The sequence below is a fragment of the Strix aluco genome, chromosome 14, assembly GCF_031877795.1.
Source record: "Strix aluco isolate bStrAlu1 chromosome 14, bStrAlu1.hap1, whole genome shotgun sequence".
Lineage (NCBI taxonomy): Eukaryota > Metazoa > Chordata > Aves > Strigiformes > Strigidae > Strix > Strix aluco.
The window spans coordinates 20,272,166-20,289,269 of NC_133944.1; the positions used below are offsets into that span (position 1 = coordinate 20,272,166).

At 39.0% G+C, this 17,104-nt stretch overlaps 1 protein-coding gene across 3 annotated transcripts in view; it reads right to left on the bottom strand.

Moving 5' to 3' along the window:
- The window catches only part of ESRP2 (epithelial splicing regulatory protein 2), a 46,702-nt gene extending 32,114 nt beyond the window's left edge, over positions 1-14,588 (bottom strand). For 2 of the 3 annotated variants that reach the window (XM_074839886.1, XM_074839884.1), the window contains exons 1-2: positions 13,779-14,588; positions 12,737-12,865 (exon numbers count right to left, since the gene is read on the bottom strand). In XM_074839886.1, coding sequence (XP_074695987.1) covers positions 12,737-12,865; positions 13,779-13,913 — 264 coding nt within the window. In that variant the 5' untranslated portion in view covers positions 13,914-14,588. The remainder of the gene's footprint in view (positions 1-12,736; positions 12,866-13,778) is intronic. The other variant, XM_074839885.1, reaches the window with a different exon arrangement.
- Between the last annotated feature and the right edge of the window lie 2,516 nt (positions 14,589-17,104).

Consider the following 17,104-nt stretch of genomic DNA (forward strand, 5'->3'; position numbering starts at 1 on the left):
ACCACTTTGCAATGAGCATCACATGTGCTTTGACTAAAGCCATAATGCTTATAACCATGTATGATATCCAGTCTTGTGTTAAAAAAAAAAAATCATAATTACTCATTAGATATTACTGTAATTTGCTATATTAGAGCTTTAGACTGTCTTTTAGGCCTTTGGTGTGGGTCATTCTTTGCTTGTAGCATAGAGCATATAACTATGACGTGTCTTCTTTGAGGTAAGAAAAGCATCTCCAAAAACGCGTCTCTGAAGATTCTCTACTCCAAGTTCTGCTCTAACAGGCAAAGATATCGCAGTTCTTGTCTCAAAGCCTGATTTTACAGAAAGTCCTCTACAATGTATTGCCAGAGAACACCCAAAACCAATTATATAGCTGCAGGTGTGGTTCCTGAAAGAAGATCTCCAGTGGTTGAACAGTGAAACAGGCTGCGCAGAGAAGCTGCAGCATCTCCATCCTTGGAGATATTCAAGATTCAACTGGACATGGTCCTTGGCAGCCTACTCTAGCTGACCCTGCTTTCAGGGGTTGGACTAGACAAGACCTATAGGTCTCTTCCAACCTCAGCTATTGTGTTATTCTCTGATCTCTTTGAACTCCGTTTTGCCTACTCTGCAGCTACACTAATGATCATTGATGCCACCCTAGTGTATACGTGTGGGGGTGTGTGCATGTTTGGGGAAGGACGGGTTGTCTGGGGTGGGGGGGGAAGTGAAGGAAATCAAGAGGTGAGATGCAGCCAAATTTGATTAACAGAACTTCTCTGCAACCAAAACATAAACAAGATTGGAGCACCACTGAAAAACAAACATCCAGCATCCCTGAAGCCTCCCATAAGACTTAAAGGCTCTAATACAGCATGAGAAGTCTCAAGAGTAACAAGCCATAGGCTTGGTATACAAAGCTAAAACACACACAACACACCATGACATGCCAACTTTGGGAAATATTTTCACTTGGACTTTGTGCCTCAGACCCTACACCCATGAGGGTTTCACATTTATTTACAAGACTCTCCATGAGCAGTTTTCTGCTCCTTCACTCTTCAAACTCTGGTGATAATGTCAGCCTTATCCATGCAATGGAGGAATTTAAAGCATGTCAATACTACTGGGAGGTGCACAAACTGCATTTCAGCAGTATTTACAAGTATGATAACCCTTTATTGTTTCAGGTAACTTTTTAAACAGAGAATTCTATAATAAGCCCTTGCCTTTGTTCATCTGTTAACTGCTATTCCACATGGTTGATAATGGATACATGGTGGCCTAGTACTGAAATTGCTTCATGGAAAAAAAAAGAAGTCTAAGCCACAGTGCAGCCACAAGCTGCAGCTAACTTTTTTTCCCCTTCTAGCAAAATAGGAAAAATGACTGTATTTAGATAGTATTCAGACACAAACATGAAAAATAATTTGCCCCTTGGTTTTATTTCTTTGCAGGGGAAACTTGCAGAAGATGACAGAGGCAGCCCAGGTCCACTCACTAGAAATGTTCAAAAACAATATTGCCAGTCTGATTTCTCCTATCAAGAGGAAAGCAATTTTTTGCTCTACTGAACACTAATGCCTGAGATTATTTAGTGACTGAAGACTAGCCTGGACAAAAGCATGGTTTTCATTTCCAGCATGCCACAGACAATAAAACTGTGCTCAATATGACCAGTCAAGTTACATATCACCTTATGCCTCCTGAGGTACTATAAACTGTATTAAATAACTGAGTGATCAGTCACAATGGCCACCATAAATGGACTTGAGAGAGATATGTACATATTATCCAAAACCAGTCAAGAGTTTCCAACCAACTTTGGAATTTGCAAGTGTAAGAGCAGGTTTGCTCTCCTCCGTCTCAAGGAGATGCAGGATGTGGCACTGAGCTTGAAGCACTGCAGACTGTCTTCTCCTCAAGTATATTATGTTGCTTCTTATTACCTACTAACTTTGTTGACATTTTGTATTCTTTCCTGAAGAGAGGTCCAACAACAGCAAACCAGGTACCACGCATACTGCTGCTTCTGCTGCTGTTCCAAAACAGTCATCTACACTGGGTGTCTGTATAGACATAAACTCATATTGTTGCCTTTCTCATAGAAAGAAATTAATTGTCCCATAGCATGAGCTAACAAAGGTTACAAAGTTAAGGTCTCAACTATCCTATGCTTGGGGTTCTGCCATAAAATTCCAAACATCACAAATCCTCAAAAGAATAGTTAAAAATTACAGATTTATATTTTAAAAGTTAAGATATCCACTTTTATCTTTTCCTTTGTTGGGAAGCTGAAGTTCCAGGAAGTAATATCACCCTGTTGTCATCCTCCTCATTGTCATCACACAGGCCACCATGGGTCCTCAAGTCAGGAAGGCCCACAGCTTACATATACCTCTTATAATGACTGCAAGAGTTCAAGGGAGAAAATTGGAATATATTCTTCAAGTTTGTCACATCCTTCCATTCACCAGAACATAGACAAGTACTTTAAAATTCATCATACACTTTCAGAATTACATAGGAGGACTGGAAACTTTAAGCTTAGGTGAGGGTAGCCTACAGCTAATTTCCTGCACAAAAATAGGTTTGTTTAGCATGGTTCAGCAACAGGTAGAATATGAAATACAGAAAGGGAGCAACAGTTGTCATGCTTTGTTTGTCCAGTGACAGTTTGTAAAGCACAGAAAACAGACCATTGTGACTCAGGACTGTGATAAACTGCCCTAAGGGTGAAACTTCCACATAATTTCTTTCTTTGGCTCATTTTAATTGGGCCTGGGTCTTTGTGTGACAAAGTAAACAATAGCTAACTAAAAGCTGTAATTCTTCCTAGGAAAGAACACAAAAACCTAACCTTCTGCCAAGACAAAGATGTGTCCAAGCCATGCCACTTGAGCATTTTATGACCTTTTTTGATTAATTATTTCTTAGATGAAGTTTGCAACACCAGATTATTTGCATGCTTTCCAGCTATGGTATCTACAGCATCTAATTCAGGTAATGCATTAAGCATAAAAGGCAAGACCATGGTTCAGGCCATCTAAATGTCACAGCAATCAGGTCACAGCTTTTATCTTCAAAAGCACTATCTGTTTTCATAAGAGAGTGTTGAAATATGCAGAGTACTCCACAAATAAGCTACTTGAAGTTAGCCTTGTGTAAGATAAAGCACCCCAGTCCAGCAACACAAGAATTTCAGTTTCTGGACTTACTACTATATTATGTGTCAGGAAACTGCTAAATAAGGAAACACTGAGATAAAGTAAGTTTTCACCTTTAAATTAACCTGTATGAAAGAGGCATTGAAGGTATGAAAGAGCTATCAGAAACAAACAAAATAACGCAAAAAAGATTCATATCTTACAGAACATCTTAGCATTTGTTAGCATAGATTATTCATGAGTCTGTCTTTAAGCAAAAGGAAACTCTGAATCTCAGTAATGCAAAAAAATCCATACTCTGTCAACCTTTTACCTACATTTCAAACAGGATTACAATGGTGCCTCACACTCCTCACAGGCTGCTTGCTATCAGCTCAACTCACAGAGCAAGTCATTACAGCCTGAAAGACAAGGTTGAACATACTTTCCAAACTCTAGGTTTTAATTAATGCCGTGACTGCAATATTTCCTAAAGTCTTGATTTAAGCACAAGCTCTCTCTCAGTGTTCTATACCTCCCCCACTCCCACTTACCTCTGTTTCAAGGGCAAACTTTCATTAGCAATGTGATCTTTAGCACTGGCTCTATTGACTGTAATGCATGGTACTGCTCTATTTACTCAACACTACCTCATTGTTTGTAGTGCAGGCTTAACTAGTTGTAGGAGAATAGCCAATACCTGCAAAAATTCAAGCATTTTTTTCTATTTGGTTGTTTTTCAGGTTGTTTTTGTAGTAATATCTGGGGAAAGTAAAAAGGAGACATAAAAAGAAAGAAGACATACCTATTATCCACAATTCAGTTTCCTTCAAGATTCTCCCCTACTCCTGCCTCATCTCTAAACTTACACTGTAAGAATATCATAGGCATGGACTTTCCTGAATAACAGCCTTGAGATCCATGAAGTATCTTTCCTTATATAAGAATCCCAGTGATTCTTGCTAAAACCCTTACAAATATCAACAAAAAAGTCAAACTTTTATAAACTGGTTCTACTCCACTTCAGAAATGGGGAGTTTTCCCTTTCTTGTTCAACATGCTTTCACAAAAATATAAAGCAGAAGTTGAAGGAGATGCTTAAATCAGCTTGCCTTTAATCTCTTAAATTCTAAAGTCACAGATCAGGGAAGTAGACTCACACAACAGGAATTGTGATAAAATGAAAAATGAGAGTAAGAAATTATCTCTAACTTTTTAGCAGTTCACAACTGAGTAAGATCAGAATTTATACTTGGCCTTCCAAGGGATTCAGACCTGCCCAATACAGAACAAGGACATCAATGGTGACATTATAACAGCAACATTATTCAGATGTTGCCTCCTCTTAAAGAACTACATCCTCTCTTTCAGGTAGCTTCTTGTTTCCAAAGTGAGCTCATTATGACTGAAAAGACTTGATCTGAGTTGTCTGGAATATGAAGCAATTCACAGAGCATCTTGTGATCAGTTCTCAGTCTGAGGTTTATAGGAAGAGGGGGTTGATTTATATTTTCTTTTGTTTCTTTAAGCATACCACAAGAGCAGCAGGTTTCCTCTCCTGCACTTCATATTTACATGGTGTCATTTCACATGCTTTACAATAAGCAAAAGTTCATCTTGTAACAGTTTAATTCTACCATAAGAAATAACGTTGGCTAAAACACTCAAGTAATCAATCAAGAAAACCCCAAAACTCTGTCATAGCCATATTCTTGTGACTGCTATGTATTTTCCTGTTCTCCATCTCATGCATCCCCCTCCAATCCAATAGTTATTCGATTCAAGGTTGGATGTGTTTCTCTTCAGCTGCAAAGGACTCCTAAATTAACTTTCAGCTATGCAGCTACTGTAAGATCCACTTACAAAGCAAAACCTCCATAGTGGTTTTTGCACTTTGTTTTCCAAGTTGCATACTATAGCTCTACTTTACTCTTACTGAAATTCACTGCAACAGAATTACTTATCAGGAAAGTAATTCTGCCATAATTTCTGTAAAAACGTTTAGTTTCACACACTGCCAACAACTACACGATTCATTATAATGTTAAAGAACATGCTTAAATTTCTCTAGAATTAGAGCCAAAGAATGAAAACACCACTAGTTAAATTTTGATTTCAATTCAGTAAGAACGATAACACAATTCAGAGACTGCCCTAGAGCTCTAGTAATAGAACCTTTTCTTTTAAGCTAACGTGTGTCCAAAACCATCACAGGAGCCAAGTTTTTGTGAATGAGAATACAACTGTATCTTAATTTTAAGTTTCTTTCCAATATTTTAGTGCTAACACAATATCGATTTCTCAATAGCTTTTGCCCCTCTCTGCCCACCACAGCTCTACAAAGAAAGGTAGCAGGGGGAAAGAAAAACAAAAATATTTTTAAAATGGAAGTTTGGGTGAAGTGGCAGGGTTTTGTCACTCATCACAAGTGGCAAGCATTTAAATTTCAATTCCCAATACCTTTTGCATAACATTTATCTTATAACTCACATCTACCTTCACAGCACGTGGATTTAATGAGGGAGGGACGAGTAAAGCACCTGTTTATAAACAAAGCAAGAATACAGGCTATTGTATAGAAGTATACTGGAGTAAGTTGTGAACAGTTTAAAGAACTTCAACACATTTATCAGAGCAGAGCACTAAAAAACAGTTCACAGAGCAAACATGACTTCTGATACAGTACCTTCTTAGGACACACACATGAAGTTGCCTTCAGAGGATCAACATCTTCCTCCTTTATTGAAATAAGGTTATAACTAACAAAATGATCATGGAGGAAAGCAACAACATGGTATCTCTGCAGTTTTTACACAAAGCAGCGACTATTATGAAGAAAAAAAAAGCTTTTCCAGAGCAGACAGGAGATGAGAGATGTGAACGTGAGGAAGATGAGGAATTATGTTTATGTTTCTAAATAAGAGGCATAAAAGTTCCAATTTTAACCACAAAAATTATAAAACAGGGCTGACATTATGTTGCTATAAAAAATAAATAAATCTCCAATCAGCATTTTTAGTTTTGGCCACAACACTGCTTTGCTAGCAATATCAATTCCAGCATCTATGCGTCACTCTTAAACCTAAGTGTTCAGCAAAGAAGCGCTGCAACACATTGACAGAGATGTTGCCCTCGTTTGGCAGCACTTAGCTACCCAAGACCTTCAGCATATAACTTAAGGGTGTTTTTTTAAAAAAAGCAAAAAAAATTTCCAAGTAAACCAACACACAGATGCAAGAACTGTGCAACCCTTTCAAAAGCTGTGACAAGAACCAGGAAAAGCACTATTAGAGGAAGGGGGAAACAGTGGAGGTTTGCAGATAATCCAGAGTACCCACACGAAGTTTTCTAAGTAGAAGCACTGCATGTATACTTATTGTCAAAATGGTAGAATACAAATCCTTTTTTCCTCATTTGTTATTCCTCAATCACTTTTGAAAACCCTGAAAAAAGTTCATTAACACATTTCCAGTGACTTTTTCAGTAGCTACTTAGAACAAGTTAAGAGGAAAGAAGTTCAAAGTCTTTGAGGATCATGTAAACAGGCAATCTTTGTATTAAAAGGCTTCTACCCTGTGTTTTACTGTCTTCCAATGACTTTTACAAAAAGCTGCAAATACAATATCAAGAGAAATTCAAGTATTCAGATATACTATTATAGCTGCAAGAACATCCAAATGTGCTAGTGACACAATTTTCAAACACTACACAACATCACACTGTGTGAAGACAGGAGTTTCAAGCCATTCCGAACAGGTCATAGTAAAGTTTATTTTTATATATATGTTAATCCACCCAGACTTGGTAAGAGATTTAATACTACCATTTCACTTTACCAGAATAAGCAGCAGCATCTGCTGTCATGAAAAGTTTACTTAGGCTCATCCTCAAACCACTGGGCCAAATTATTCACTCCTAATGAATATTGGCACTTCTAATTTTAAGAGAAAGGTAGCTCAGCTAGCCAAGACTACCACATTTTTATGCTTGCAAAGAATATGCAGCTTTAGACAAATTCCTTTATCTAATTCTCTGCTTATTCTGAAGTGAAATGCACCTAAATATAGGAACAAAGCAAGGTTTAAGAGAATACTCGAGGAATTCAGATGAAAGTATTACAGCCTTCAGAGAAACCTAACAGAACATAAATGCTGCCAATAACAAATGCATTCACATGATCTACATATGTATATTCATGTATATGTATATATATTATATACACAACAGAGGAACTGTTTCTGCTAATTTCTCAGGTTTTGAGAGAACAGATTTGAGTGTTTCAATAATAACGTAATGGGAGCTGGGTAGCACAGAGGATTTGTAAAGGGAAAAAGTAGTTTAGCTATACCATCAGTGATTGAATTACAACTAGGGTTCTGAAACAAGAGTTAGCCATCCATTTTCACTGCTAAATAAAAAAAATTCCAAGCAATAACAGCCTGCAGCTACCCCACAATAAACACTGATAATATTCCAGTATTAGGTATCAAACATAACCAACGCTCATCTAAGTTTACCAATAGAGATAGAGAGCTATTAGATACTAATATATAGTAAGAACTCCTACATAGTACACATAGTACACTCAGCCCTCCTGAAAAAGCAGGAGTTTATCACTTACCTGCCCTGACAACCTGAAGGCCACCTTGTGTCTGTCAGGAAATCCTCATCACTCACTGCTGACACCAAACCAAGGCCATAGTTTCACAATACAAACTGTTTGGTGGCCAATCTGTCTTAAAACATTTCTCTCCTTTCACCTGCACTGCTTGTCCATGCCTTAGTTTTTCTGAGGGCAGCCAAGACACCACCTAATCTGCCACACTGTACATCAGACAGGACTGCTTCAAACCAGAACTGGTTTTAACTCAGAACAGTGCCCCGCTCCAGTTTAATATGCAGCCCTGAAAACTTTTGTATCGGCAGAACGCAGGTGAGGGAGGTCCATGTAGCAGCACCTACCTAAGTAAAAGGTGCCACTAAAAAGTTTTCATCAACTGCATCTTGAGAACACAATGCAGGGGCAGAAATACCTTAAGCTGGTATCACCACCAAACATGTTGGATCATGAAAATACAACCAAAGGGTGTAGTTTCATGGGACGTGAGCTTGGACAGCAAAGCAGCTTAGAAGTTCCCACCCTACCTGCTCACTTCAGTGATTCTGTTTACAGCACAGCTTCACAAAGAGTTTTACTGACACAACAAAAAGATGGCAAAGTACGGTGCAGGGGCAAGAAAGAAGCTGGCTTCACTGCTGAAGCCAAATCTTGTGAAACTACACCCTAAATATTTGTTGTAGAGAGAACAGCCTGCTCAGTAGCACTTGCCAAAGGTTTGCCAAACACCTGCTCCAAAACTTCAGAACTCAGACCCAGCAAATATTCCAAAATACAGACTCTGTCAGGAGTTTTATTGAGGTGATGCAGTCACAAATTAATCTGAAGTAGGAAGACCAACCATGAGACTCAAAAAATCCCAAACAACCCAACCTCGAAAAAACACCCTGCGTTTTCAGGCTTTTTTCTGAAGTCTGAAGGTTCAGAGGTGTATTTAAAAAAAATATTCCAAAAAAATCATTTATCCAAAATGAAGGTGTGACAGCTGGCAAGTGAGCCAAGAAAACTTTCTGCTAGCACTTTGTGAAGAAGAAGCTGCAGAACAAGTTTCTCTTAAAAAAAAGAAAAAAAAGTTGTAACCGGTTTATCAGGTTAGAGGAATTCACTGGTTCTTCTGCCTCTCCCCCCCATCCCATTTGTTTCCAAATGCTCATCTAACCAGCTTGTTTCTTGCTGAATTTGTTGATATGTGAGAAAATAAACTGCACCTGCAGCTCAGCTAGATGATCAATAGGCATCCAAACATAATTTGGTGAACTGGTAATTTGCTATCACCTGATGAAGTGGCAACCCCTCAGTATTTTCAAGGTGTGCATCGTTTAGGAGAGTGGGGGAGAAAAGGCCCAGTTTCATCCTTCTATGTTTAAGAATATGAATCAAATCTATCACTGATGTATTGGATTCAATGTACAATGTGATGAAAGATCAGCAAGACTAGGACCATCTTTCATAAATGTCAATCTATAGATGAAATTTGGATGCTTTCAATAGGTCCAAAAGCAGACCCAGCTCTCACGAGAACCTCTTTTTATATATATTCAAAGTAAGATGGTAATTACAGCTAAATACTGCAGACAACTCTCCAAAATTATTAGCTCTTCTTAGACTTACCCTTTGTCAGGGAGACATGCAAATATTGCCTTGCAAAAGGAAAGTAACATGTCTTAAGGCAAGTCATGCTGATTCAGCCAAGTTTTCTGTATGGGAAGGATTAAGAAATCCACAACACTTTCAACTTAGTATTCGATCTTTAACTTAGAACCTCCATGGCTAGAAACAGAGAAGCACATGAAGATGTCAGCTTTTTGATGACAGAGTAATGGGGCTGAGAGAAAGGCAAAGTTCATTTTCATTTTGCTCTTTAAAAGCAAGCTTCCATGCCTGCAAAGTTTCAGAGAGCAACCTGAAAATAAGTTTCTCCCTTCAAAGCTTGGAAACTGGGAAATCATAAAGCTGCAGCAGTTATCTAGAAAAATATAATAACATGCTAAATAAGCCAGTCCTGTGATTTGAGGATCTGAACAATGAAACCTACCAAGAATGTTCCAGTAATGCAGGAAGAAACGTAGGATGCTATTCCCTTTAGTAAGTAGTGTAGGTAATGCATGTTTAGAGGCTTACATCACAGGCTCAAGACAGTTCCAAATACACACTTGAACAGGAGATCTCCTACTTAGTTAAAAAAAAAAATCCTCACATTTTTCTACTTGATAGCATTCTGCAACTACAGCAACACATCTCAGTCAGCAGCTATAAGTTCACCATTATTGGTTCAACAACCGAGGTAAGTTATTAATACCATTTTGAACTAAATACATCAAGCAGACTGCTTCCAAAGGGCACATATTTTATGACTTCAAGTAACTATTTCCCTAATATTTGTACATTACCAGGATCTCCCCTCCCCACCCAAAACATAGTTATCAAAACACGGCACAACACCTATCAGAAGATATAGCTGGATCCCATAAATGCACTAGCATCTGTGAGATCAAATGCTTATTACCCTGGACAAGGACAGTATTTAAAAGCTTGCAGCAAAACGTATAGAACATACACTGCAGCGAACAGCTCAGTTATTTGGGGGCACCGTGCTTCAGTATTTCAACTTCGTAGAATTACACAGCAAAAATATATCAGTGGGGAACCCTATTTCAGAATATTTCTTAAGACAAACCCAAGTAGTAAGTTATGTGAGATGTAATGCTGTAAGAATATGAAGTAAAATTGACATGATGCATCATTTGTTGAAGTGCCTTGTTGCAAGCAGAGTAAAGACTTAACCACAGATGACAGGTTTTTGGTAGACCGTATCATTGCTGGAAAATGAACTAAATAGTAACAGAAGGAGGCTTTCTGTGGTCAGTGGAAAAACTCCAGTCCCACAGTAGCTGATTTACTACCAGTTACGAATCATAGAATCAGAATCACAGAATGGTTGAGGTTGGAAGAGACCTCTGAGGCACAGATAAAAATTACAATGGATTTGTGCTTAGTGATTCTCACTTCCCTCTACCTGTAGAGACTGGGAACCCAAGGCAAAAGCCAGAAGCAGGCACTGAAACATTCATTTACATGATTGAGATGTGTGCTAAAGTGAGCAATTTTCAGCTGCATCATCAAATTTTCTACCACAATCCAAGCAGGGTGTGGAAATCTTATTTCATATACTCTATAATATTATCTCAAATCAAGGTACAAATCTACTTCCTTTTCCTCCTCCTTTTCAAATAACCACTTCACCCACCTGTGCTTTTGCTAATCTAAACACTTCACCAAGAAAAAAAAAAAATCTGTATGTGTGGACAAATACCTGACTCATCTTTAAAATACATGAAGCAATCAAAATATTTAATGGACTCATCTTCAAAAATATAGAAAAGGATCTATTATAAAAGAATATGGAATTTTGCTTTTTGCCACCATTGCAAGTGGGAGGATGAATTAATTCTCTCCCAAATCCCACAGAGTCAGTACACATGGAGGGCAAGGGAGACAAGTTTAGGTAAAGTGTGTTCCAGAAAACTTATGACGGAACTGGCCACATCACAACTCGCATCCAACAATTAACAGCAAAATCATTATTTAGTTGCATAAATACGCCAATGAAAAAGGAAAAAAATTTGTTGTTTTTCAAGAGTCTCTACCCACCTACATACAAAGGTAGTATTTCCTTTTATTTGCTAAAGCAGACCCACCTACAGTGCAATTTACGGCAATAAGATACAATCTCTCATAAAGTATTGAGTATAATTAAAGTGTGTCTGTTATAAAGGTAAACAGAGTGTACTAGGCTAAGCTGTTCCAGATGTCTTTAGTGCAAGATCTGGGACAAGATCAAACCTGCAGCTGCACATTTTCTCAGGGGTTATTCTGAAGCTTTAAAAAAAAAAAAAAAAAAGGAAAAAAAAAATCACCTCTTGCTCTTGGACACTAGCAAAACTAGTGCAAGTAAAATAAAAGCCATCTGCAGTAATGCTGACAGATTTTAAGACATAAAAGTTACACATTTCTATTTTCAAACATACTCCAGAGAGAAGTGTTAACCATTCAGTATCAAAGAGGGTTAGGACCTAGCCTGCCAAGTTATCTGTGTCACCAGAAGTTACAGCAACATGAACCTGTTCTACTGCCTAAGCAAGTTTCTTGCCGAAACACACCTACGAATGATTCAGACAAGGTGTGGAAAGCCAGTTTCATATGTTACTCAAAAACGCACTATTGTATTTTTCCATTCAAGCACATTTTATATATAGAAAAGGCAGTGAAAGCAAGAAAACTTTCAGGAACTGCATATGTATACATTACTTGCATTAAAATTTTTTAGGGAACTTAGGGCCTCTTGAACCACAAGGATCATACAAATTTACAGATTTACTGTCTTATTGTGACATTTAAGTGAGCCAAAGAGTAAAATACATGAATTGTAGGAAAAACCTAATCCCTCTATAATCCACTAAACTAATTAAGCTCATCTGGAAAAGTGATACACAAGCACAGCTGATGTTTTATGAAAGTATAGTTTTGAAGATTTCAAGTAACTTTAATAACACATGAGAAAAGGTCAAGTTTTTTAATACACATTATAACAGTGAACCTGTAGGTTAAAACATACCACCTGAATTTTGAAAGTTTGATTAGCACTGCTAAATTAAGTAGTGCTCTTATAGATCTACTCTTTCAAGGCTTGAGTAAGAGAAATTTGGAATGAAAGTAGACTCGTCAAAATAATCAGAAGCCCGATCTTCCAGGGACTAGAGCATCAGCTCAAATACTCTGGTATTGTAGATAACGCTTTCAAAATTATGGGGTTCCTGTTTCAACTGGTTCAGGTCTCTTTTGGGTTCACTTTAAAATAAGCACAAAAACTTGCTAGTCATTTCAAAGTGAAAGGCAAAATTAAAGTCAATGTCTTTTATCAAATCAATGGAATCTTGTCCCCAGGCTTCACCCCGAATAGCCCCTGCTCCCAAGAGCAGCACCTCACCTGTTGAAGAACCCGGTCCAGTGGTTCAGCTTTGCCCAATCCCTCTGGTGTTAAGCCACTCACTTCGCGACACTGGTCACTTAAGTCCAAGTTGTCTGCTTTCACCAGGGATTTGTGTAGTGTCCCTACCTAAAAACGTTTAAGAAATTATGGACAAAAGTGAGGAGCAATCTAATTAGCCCTTTTTAACAATGCATTCAGACTGGAGAAAAATCAGAAAGGTGCAGTATCACGTTCCCGATAACGATCGCAATGAGATAAAGCATTTGTCGATTTCACAAATCGAAACCTTTCGCCTCGGTTTCTCTCCCTCCCACCCAGGAGAGCCACGCTCTCTGCTTCCGTGGATCGGAGCCGGTTTTCATGTGACGCCTTTTGCAGTTAGCACCGACTTTTGCGGAGTTGTGAATTGCAAAGGGCAGATCACGTAATATTAAGGCAGTTTCCTGAATCTATTAATGAAATTGATAGTCATGTTTTATCAAAGCCCTTCATCGCTAGGGGTTCTTGTTTAGGTTACAGCTTTTGGAAAAAAAAAAAATAGAGCATATTTCCAGATTAGTCTAAAAAATTAAAGGAAAACAATATTCTCTTAAAGGTTAGCCAAACATTGCTTTGTGGAAAAAAAAAAAAAGTCTCCCTCAGCAGGCCGCAAAGGGTCCAACGGTTACCCTGAGCCAGCTCCCAGGAAAGCACGCCCGCCTGGAGCCTACTGAGGGCAGCTTTTTGTTTTAAAGCTTCAAAAGTCCGTAGACATCTTCGACTTTGAAGCTGCAAATGTTTTAGGGGGGGACGGGGCAGGGGGGTGGAAGCGGCCAAACTTTATTTAAAAGTTCCTTCTTCGCTTAAAACGGTACAAAAAGGACCGTCTTGAGCTCCTGCCCCGGGGAGCGCCTGAGCCCCGGGCACGGCGGCCCCGCTCCCTCCCCTCGGTGCATTTGTGAAATGAACAAACGGCTCCGGGGAGGCGGCGAGCGGCAAGGCCAGCCTGCTCGCCCTGCGCCCGGGGAACGCGCCCTCGGACCGGGTGTCGAAGCCATACCTTCTTGCTGTGTAGATCCACAACTTGCCACACCAAGAGAATTAGTTCCCTCTCATCCGAACCCAGTTTAGCCCCATATGCACCAGCTGTTGCCCCAAACAACACCACCAAAGAGTCACTGTGCGAAGCCGTCATGACCACAGGGGGAAACAACTACAATCAAAAGCAGAGGTCAAAAAAAAAGAGAGAAAAAAAAAAAAAGAAAAAAAAAGAAAGACACACACAAAAAAAGAACAAAAAAATCCCACAAGGCTCACCCCCTACCTCCAAGTGATCAAAGGGGAAAGGAGCGAACAAGGAGTCACAATATCAAGAGGAGAGAAAGAGCTATTTATGAGGTAGGGTGTTTGAGACAAAAAAAAATGGAGAAAGCTTGCATCTCTACCTGTTCCCGGTGATCTCCTTCTTCCCGGGGCTGATTGGGAGGCGAAATTAGCAAGCTGTGGGTTTCTTTCCCTCTGACATCATGGCAGAAGCCCAGCCTGGGCTTAGGCTTTTTTTTTTTTCGCTTTTTTTTTTTTTTTTTTTTTTCCTTCCCCCTTCCCCTTCCCCTCTCCTGAGTTACCTGCCCTTGGTGCAGCTCATGTGACTCTAGTCAATCTCCCAGAGGGACAAGGCCATTGGGCCCTTGGAAAAGGTGTAGGAGGGACGGAGGGAGAATCAACGCCTGGCTGATCTGGCCTGATTGGTTTTTGAGGGAGATCAGAGGAAAACTCCCTTTCTCTCGCTTTAATTCTGCCTGCAGGAAGTGCCTCTACCTGCTTTCAGTTTTGCGGGATCCCGGCCGGCGCTGGGCGCGGGCAATGCACGCTCCGGCTCCGCGCCCGCGCACCCGGCCGCGGCCCGTCGCATGGGAGGGATATGGGAGTCTGTGCATTCACACCGGGGCCCTTTTCCTTTTTTTGGAAATCGGAAGAATATACACGGACACTTGCTAAAACACAATCTACGACTTAGCTTTGAAATGCACAAAATTAAAGGCTTCACCTGCTTCTAATTAATTGTCTTTTGTGCAGGTTGCTGGGTATGTATTGAGCTACCAATGCCAACGTTCATGTCTAATCAAAGTATAGTATTACACAGGAATGTTTAGGGGATATTACAGGCAGAAAGTACATTGTGTTTTAGGCCCTATCCTGCATATGGTTTGCAAAGGTGGGTCCTAGTAAAACAAGTTTTATTTTTGAGAAAGGGTGTATCTGGGATGGTTTGCAAAATAGATGCATAAAGCCCTGTATTTTCTACCCTATAAGTGCTCAGTAAAGAACTATCTCCTGGGCATTAACTGCAGTCCAAGATCAGCAGTTTTTCTCTATACCTCTTTTCTGTTTCACAGGTGAGACTCTGCAATGGGAAAACACCCCCTAGTTTAGCTACCATAAAAATACTCTAAGCATTTCTGCCTGATGGGAGCAGCAGCAATATTTGTAGCATCGGGGGCTGAGACAATTTTTGGAGCCATTGTCAAACTCAGATTTATTTTAAAGCAGAAATGAAAATCAAAAAGCCTCTAAACTGTTTTGACCATGTTATTATTTTTCCTGTTGCCACCACTGATGAGTCACTACTAATTTTTAAAGGCCAAATGCTGTAAGTTAGACTAATAATTTTTCTTTTGCTTAATTAAATCTTCAGTTTGTACTTCAATATTAGTGTTGTGTTGAAATAACAGTTTTCACTGAATGAAAAATGGTGCAGGTATTTAGCTACTGATGTCTATCACAGGAAAATGCAGAGCTGGACATTTAACTGTGAATATCTGATGGGTTTAAATATTAACATCACATTTTCTCTTCTTCTTTTAACATGCTAATTTTATAATTGGTTAATTAAAGCAGTTATTATGGACCTCCTTTGGCAAATACCGATTCACATACTAACACAATCACCAAGACTATTTCCATTTATTTCAATGAAAGTAAACTGCAGCTCAAGAATGCTGTCTCATGAATTCTCTTAGAATTAATGTATTGCAAGTATTCACCCAGCAGAGGCCAGGCAGAGAACTTTGCAGTGCACAGGTGTATCTCACTGAACATTACAAGACAGTTTTAAATCCCTCTCAGCTGTTGTCTCCGCTGCCCACATGTGCAGCTGCCCGAAAAGCAGTCCTGAAGCTAGATCCTTGTTACAGAAAGGGCAAATCCCCAGACACTCAGAGATGAAAACTTCAATCTGTAACATATATATTCACATATTCAAAATGTTTTCATTAGTATGTTTTCTGGCATTGCTGCATTAATGCAACAGCTATATTTTCCTCTGTCAATACATATCTAGAAGTCCTTGGTAGAATAAAAACCCATTCATATTCCTTTGGGTTAGTTATATCCTTTGGGTATAGTGGTAATGAAGCAGCATAACAGCCTGTTTGTCATGTATGGGATGATTCTTATCCCTTAAATCTGTAATAAGAACCGTAAAAATACATTGACTTCAAGTGTGAGAACTGTTCGTCTTATCCCAACCTATTCCTCCCCTCCCAAATACACATATATCACAGGGGTGTTTGGGGGGAGGCAGTGTCTGCACACATAAATGTAAACACAGATTTTACATGTAGCTGCGTTCACAGAAGAAAAGTACCAGTCTGCTACAATTTAGTTGCCTTCATGAGGGTGCTATTTCATAGCCCTAATATGTAACTACTTCATACAAAATGAGATTATAATTAGCAGATTTTTATAGAAGATCATACACATTATATATTCTTGGCCAGCTTGACATATATGCTCACAGGCGTCGGTGAATTGGCACAGAGAATACCAATACATATGTAATTTCCTTTTAGGATCTAATGTGAAAGAAAAAATTCACTTATAGCAGCATGTCAAATTAAAGAAGTCCTACTCATATCAGTGCCAAAGACCCTCAAAAACTTATTTTAAATCTACACATGGTATCAAAGGCTAGTGAGCCCAAAATCTTGTATGTTTTTCACAATCATATCAGCTAATCTAATAAAATATACTATCTCTTCCTAGGAAACCCATCTGCTTTCTACTCTTAGACTACCTTGACTCATTTAATTCTACTGTTACTAACTTATCTAAACTATTCTAGCTAAATGGACTTCAAACATATTCTAAAATGTTTAAAAGAAAAATTTAGATAAACACTGGCCTTCCTGGGATTTCAGACATTTTCAAGTACCAGATTATGCAACTGGTTTTCCCATTCACCTCATTCACCTTCTATCCACAACCCTCCACCTCTCTGCACGCAACCCTTAATTATACCAGTCTCTGCAATGTTATTGATCTAAAAAATTTAAAGGAATGACATCGCATGTCTCCACAGAACAGCAACAGGATCCACTTCCTGAA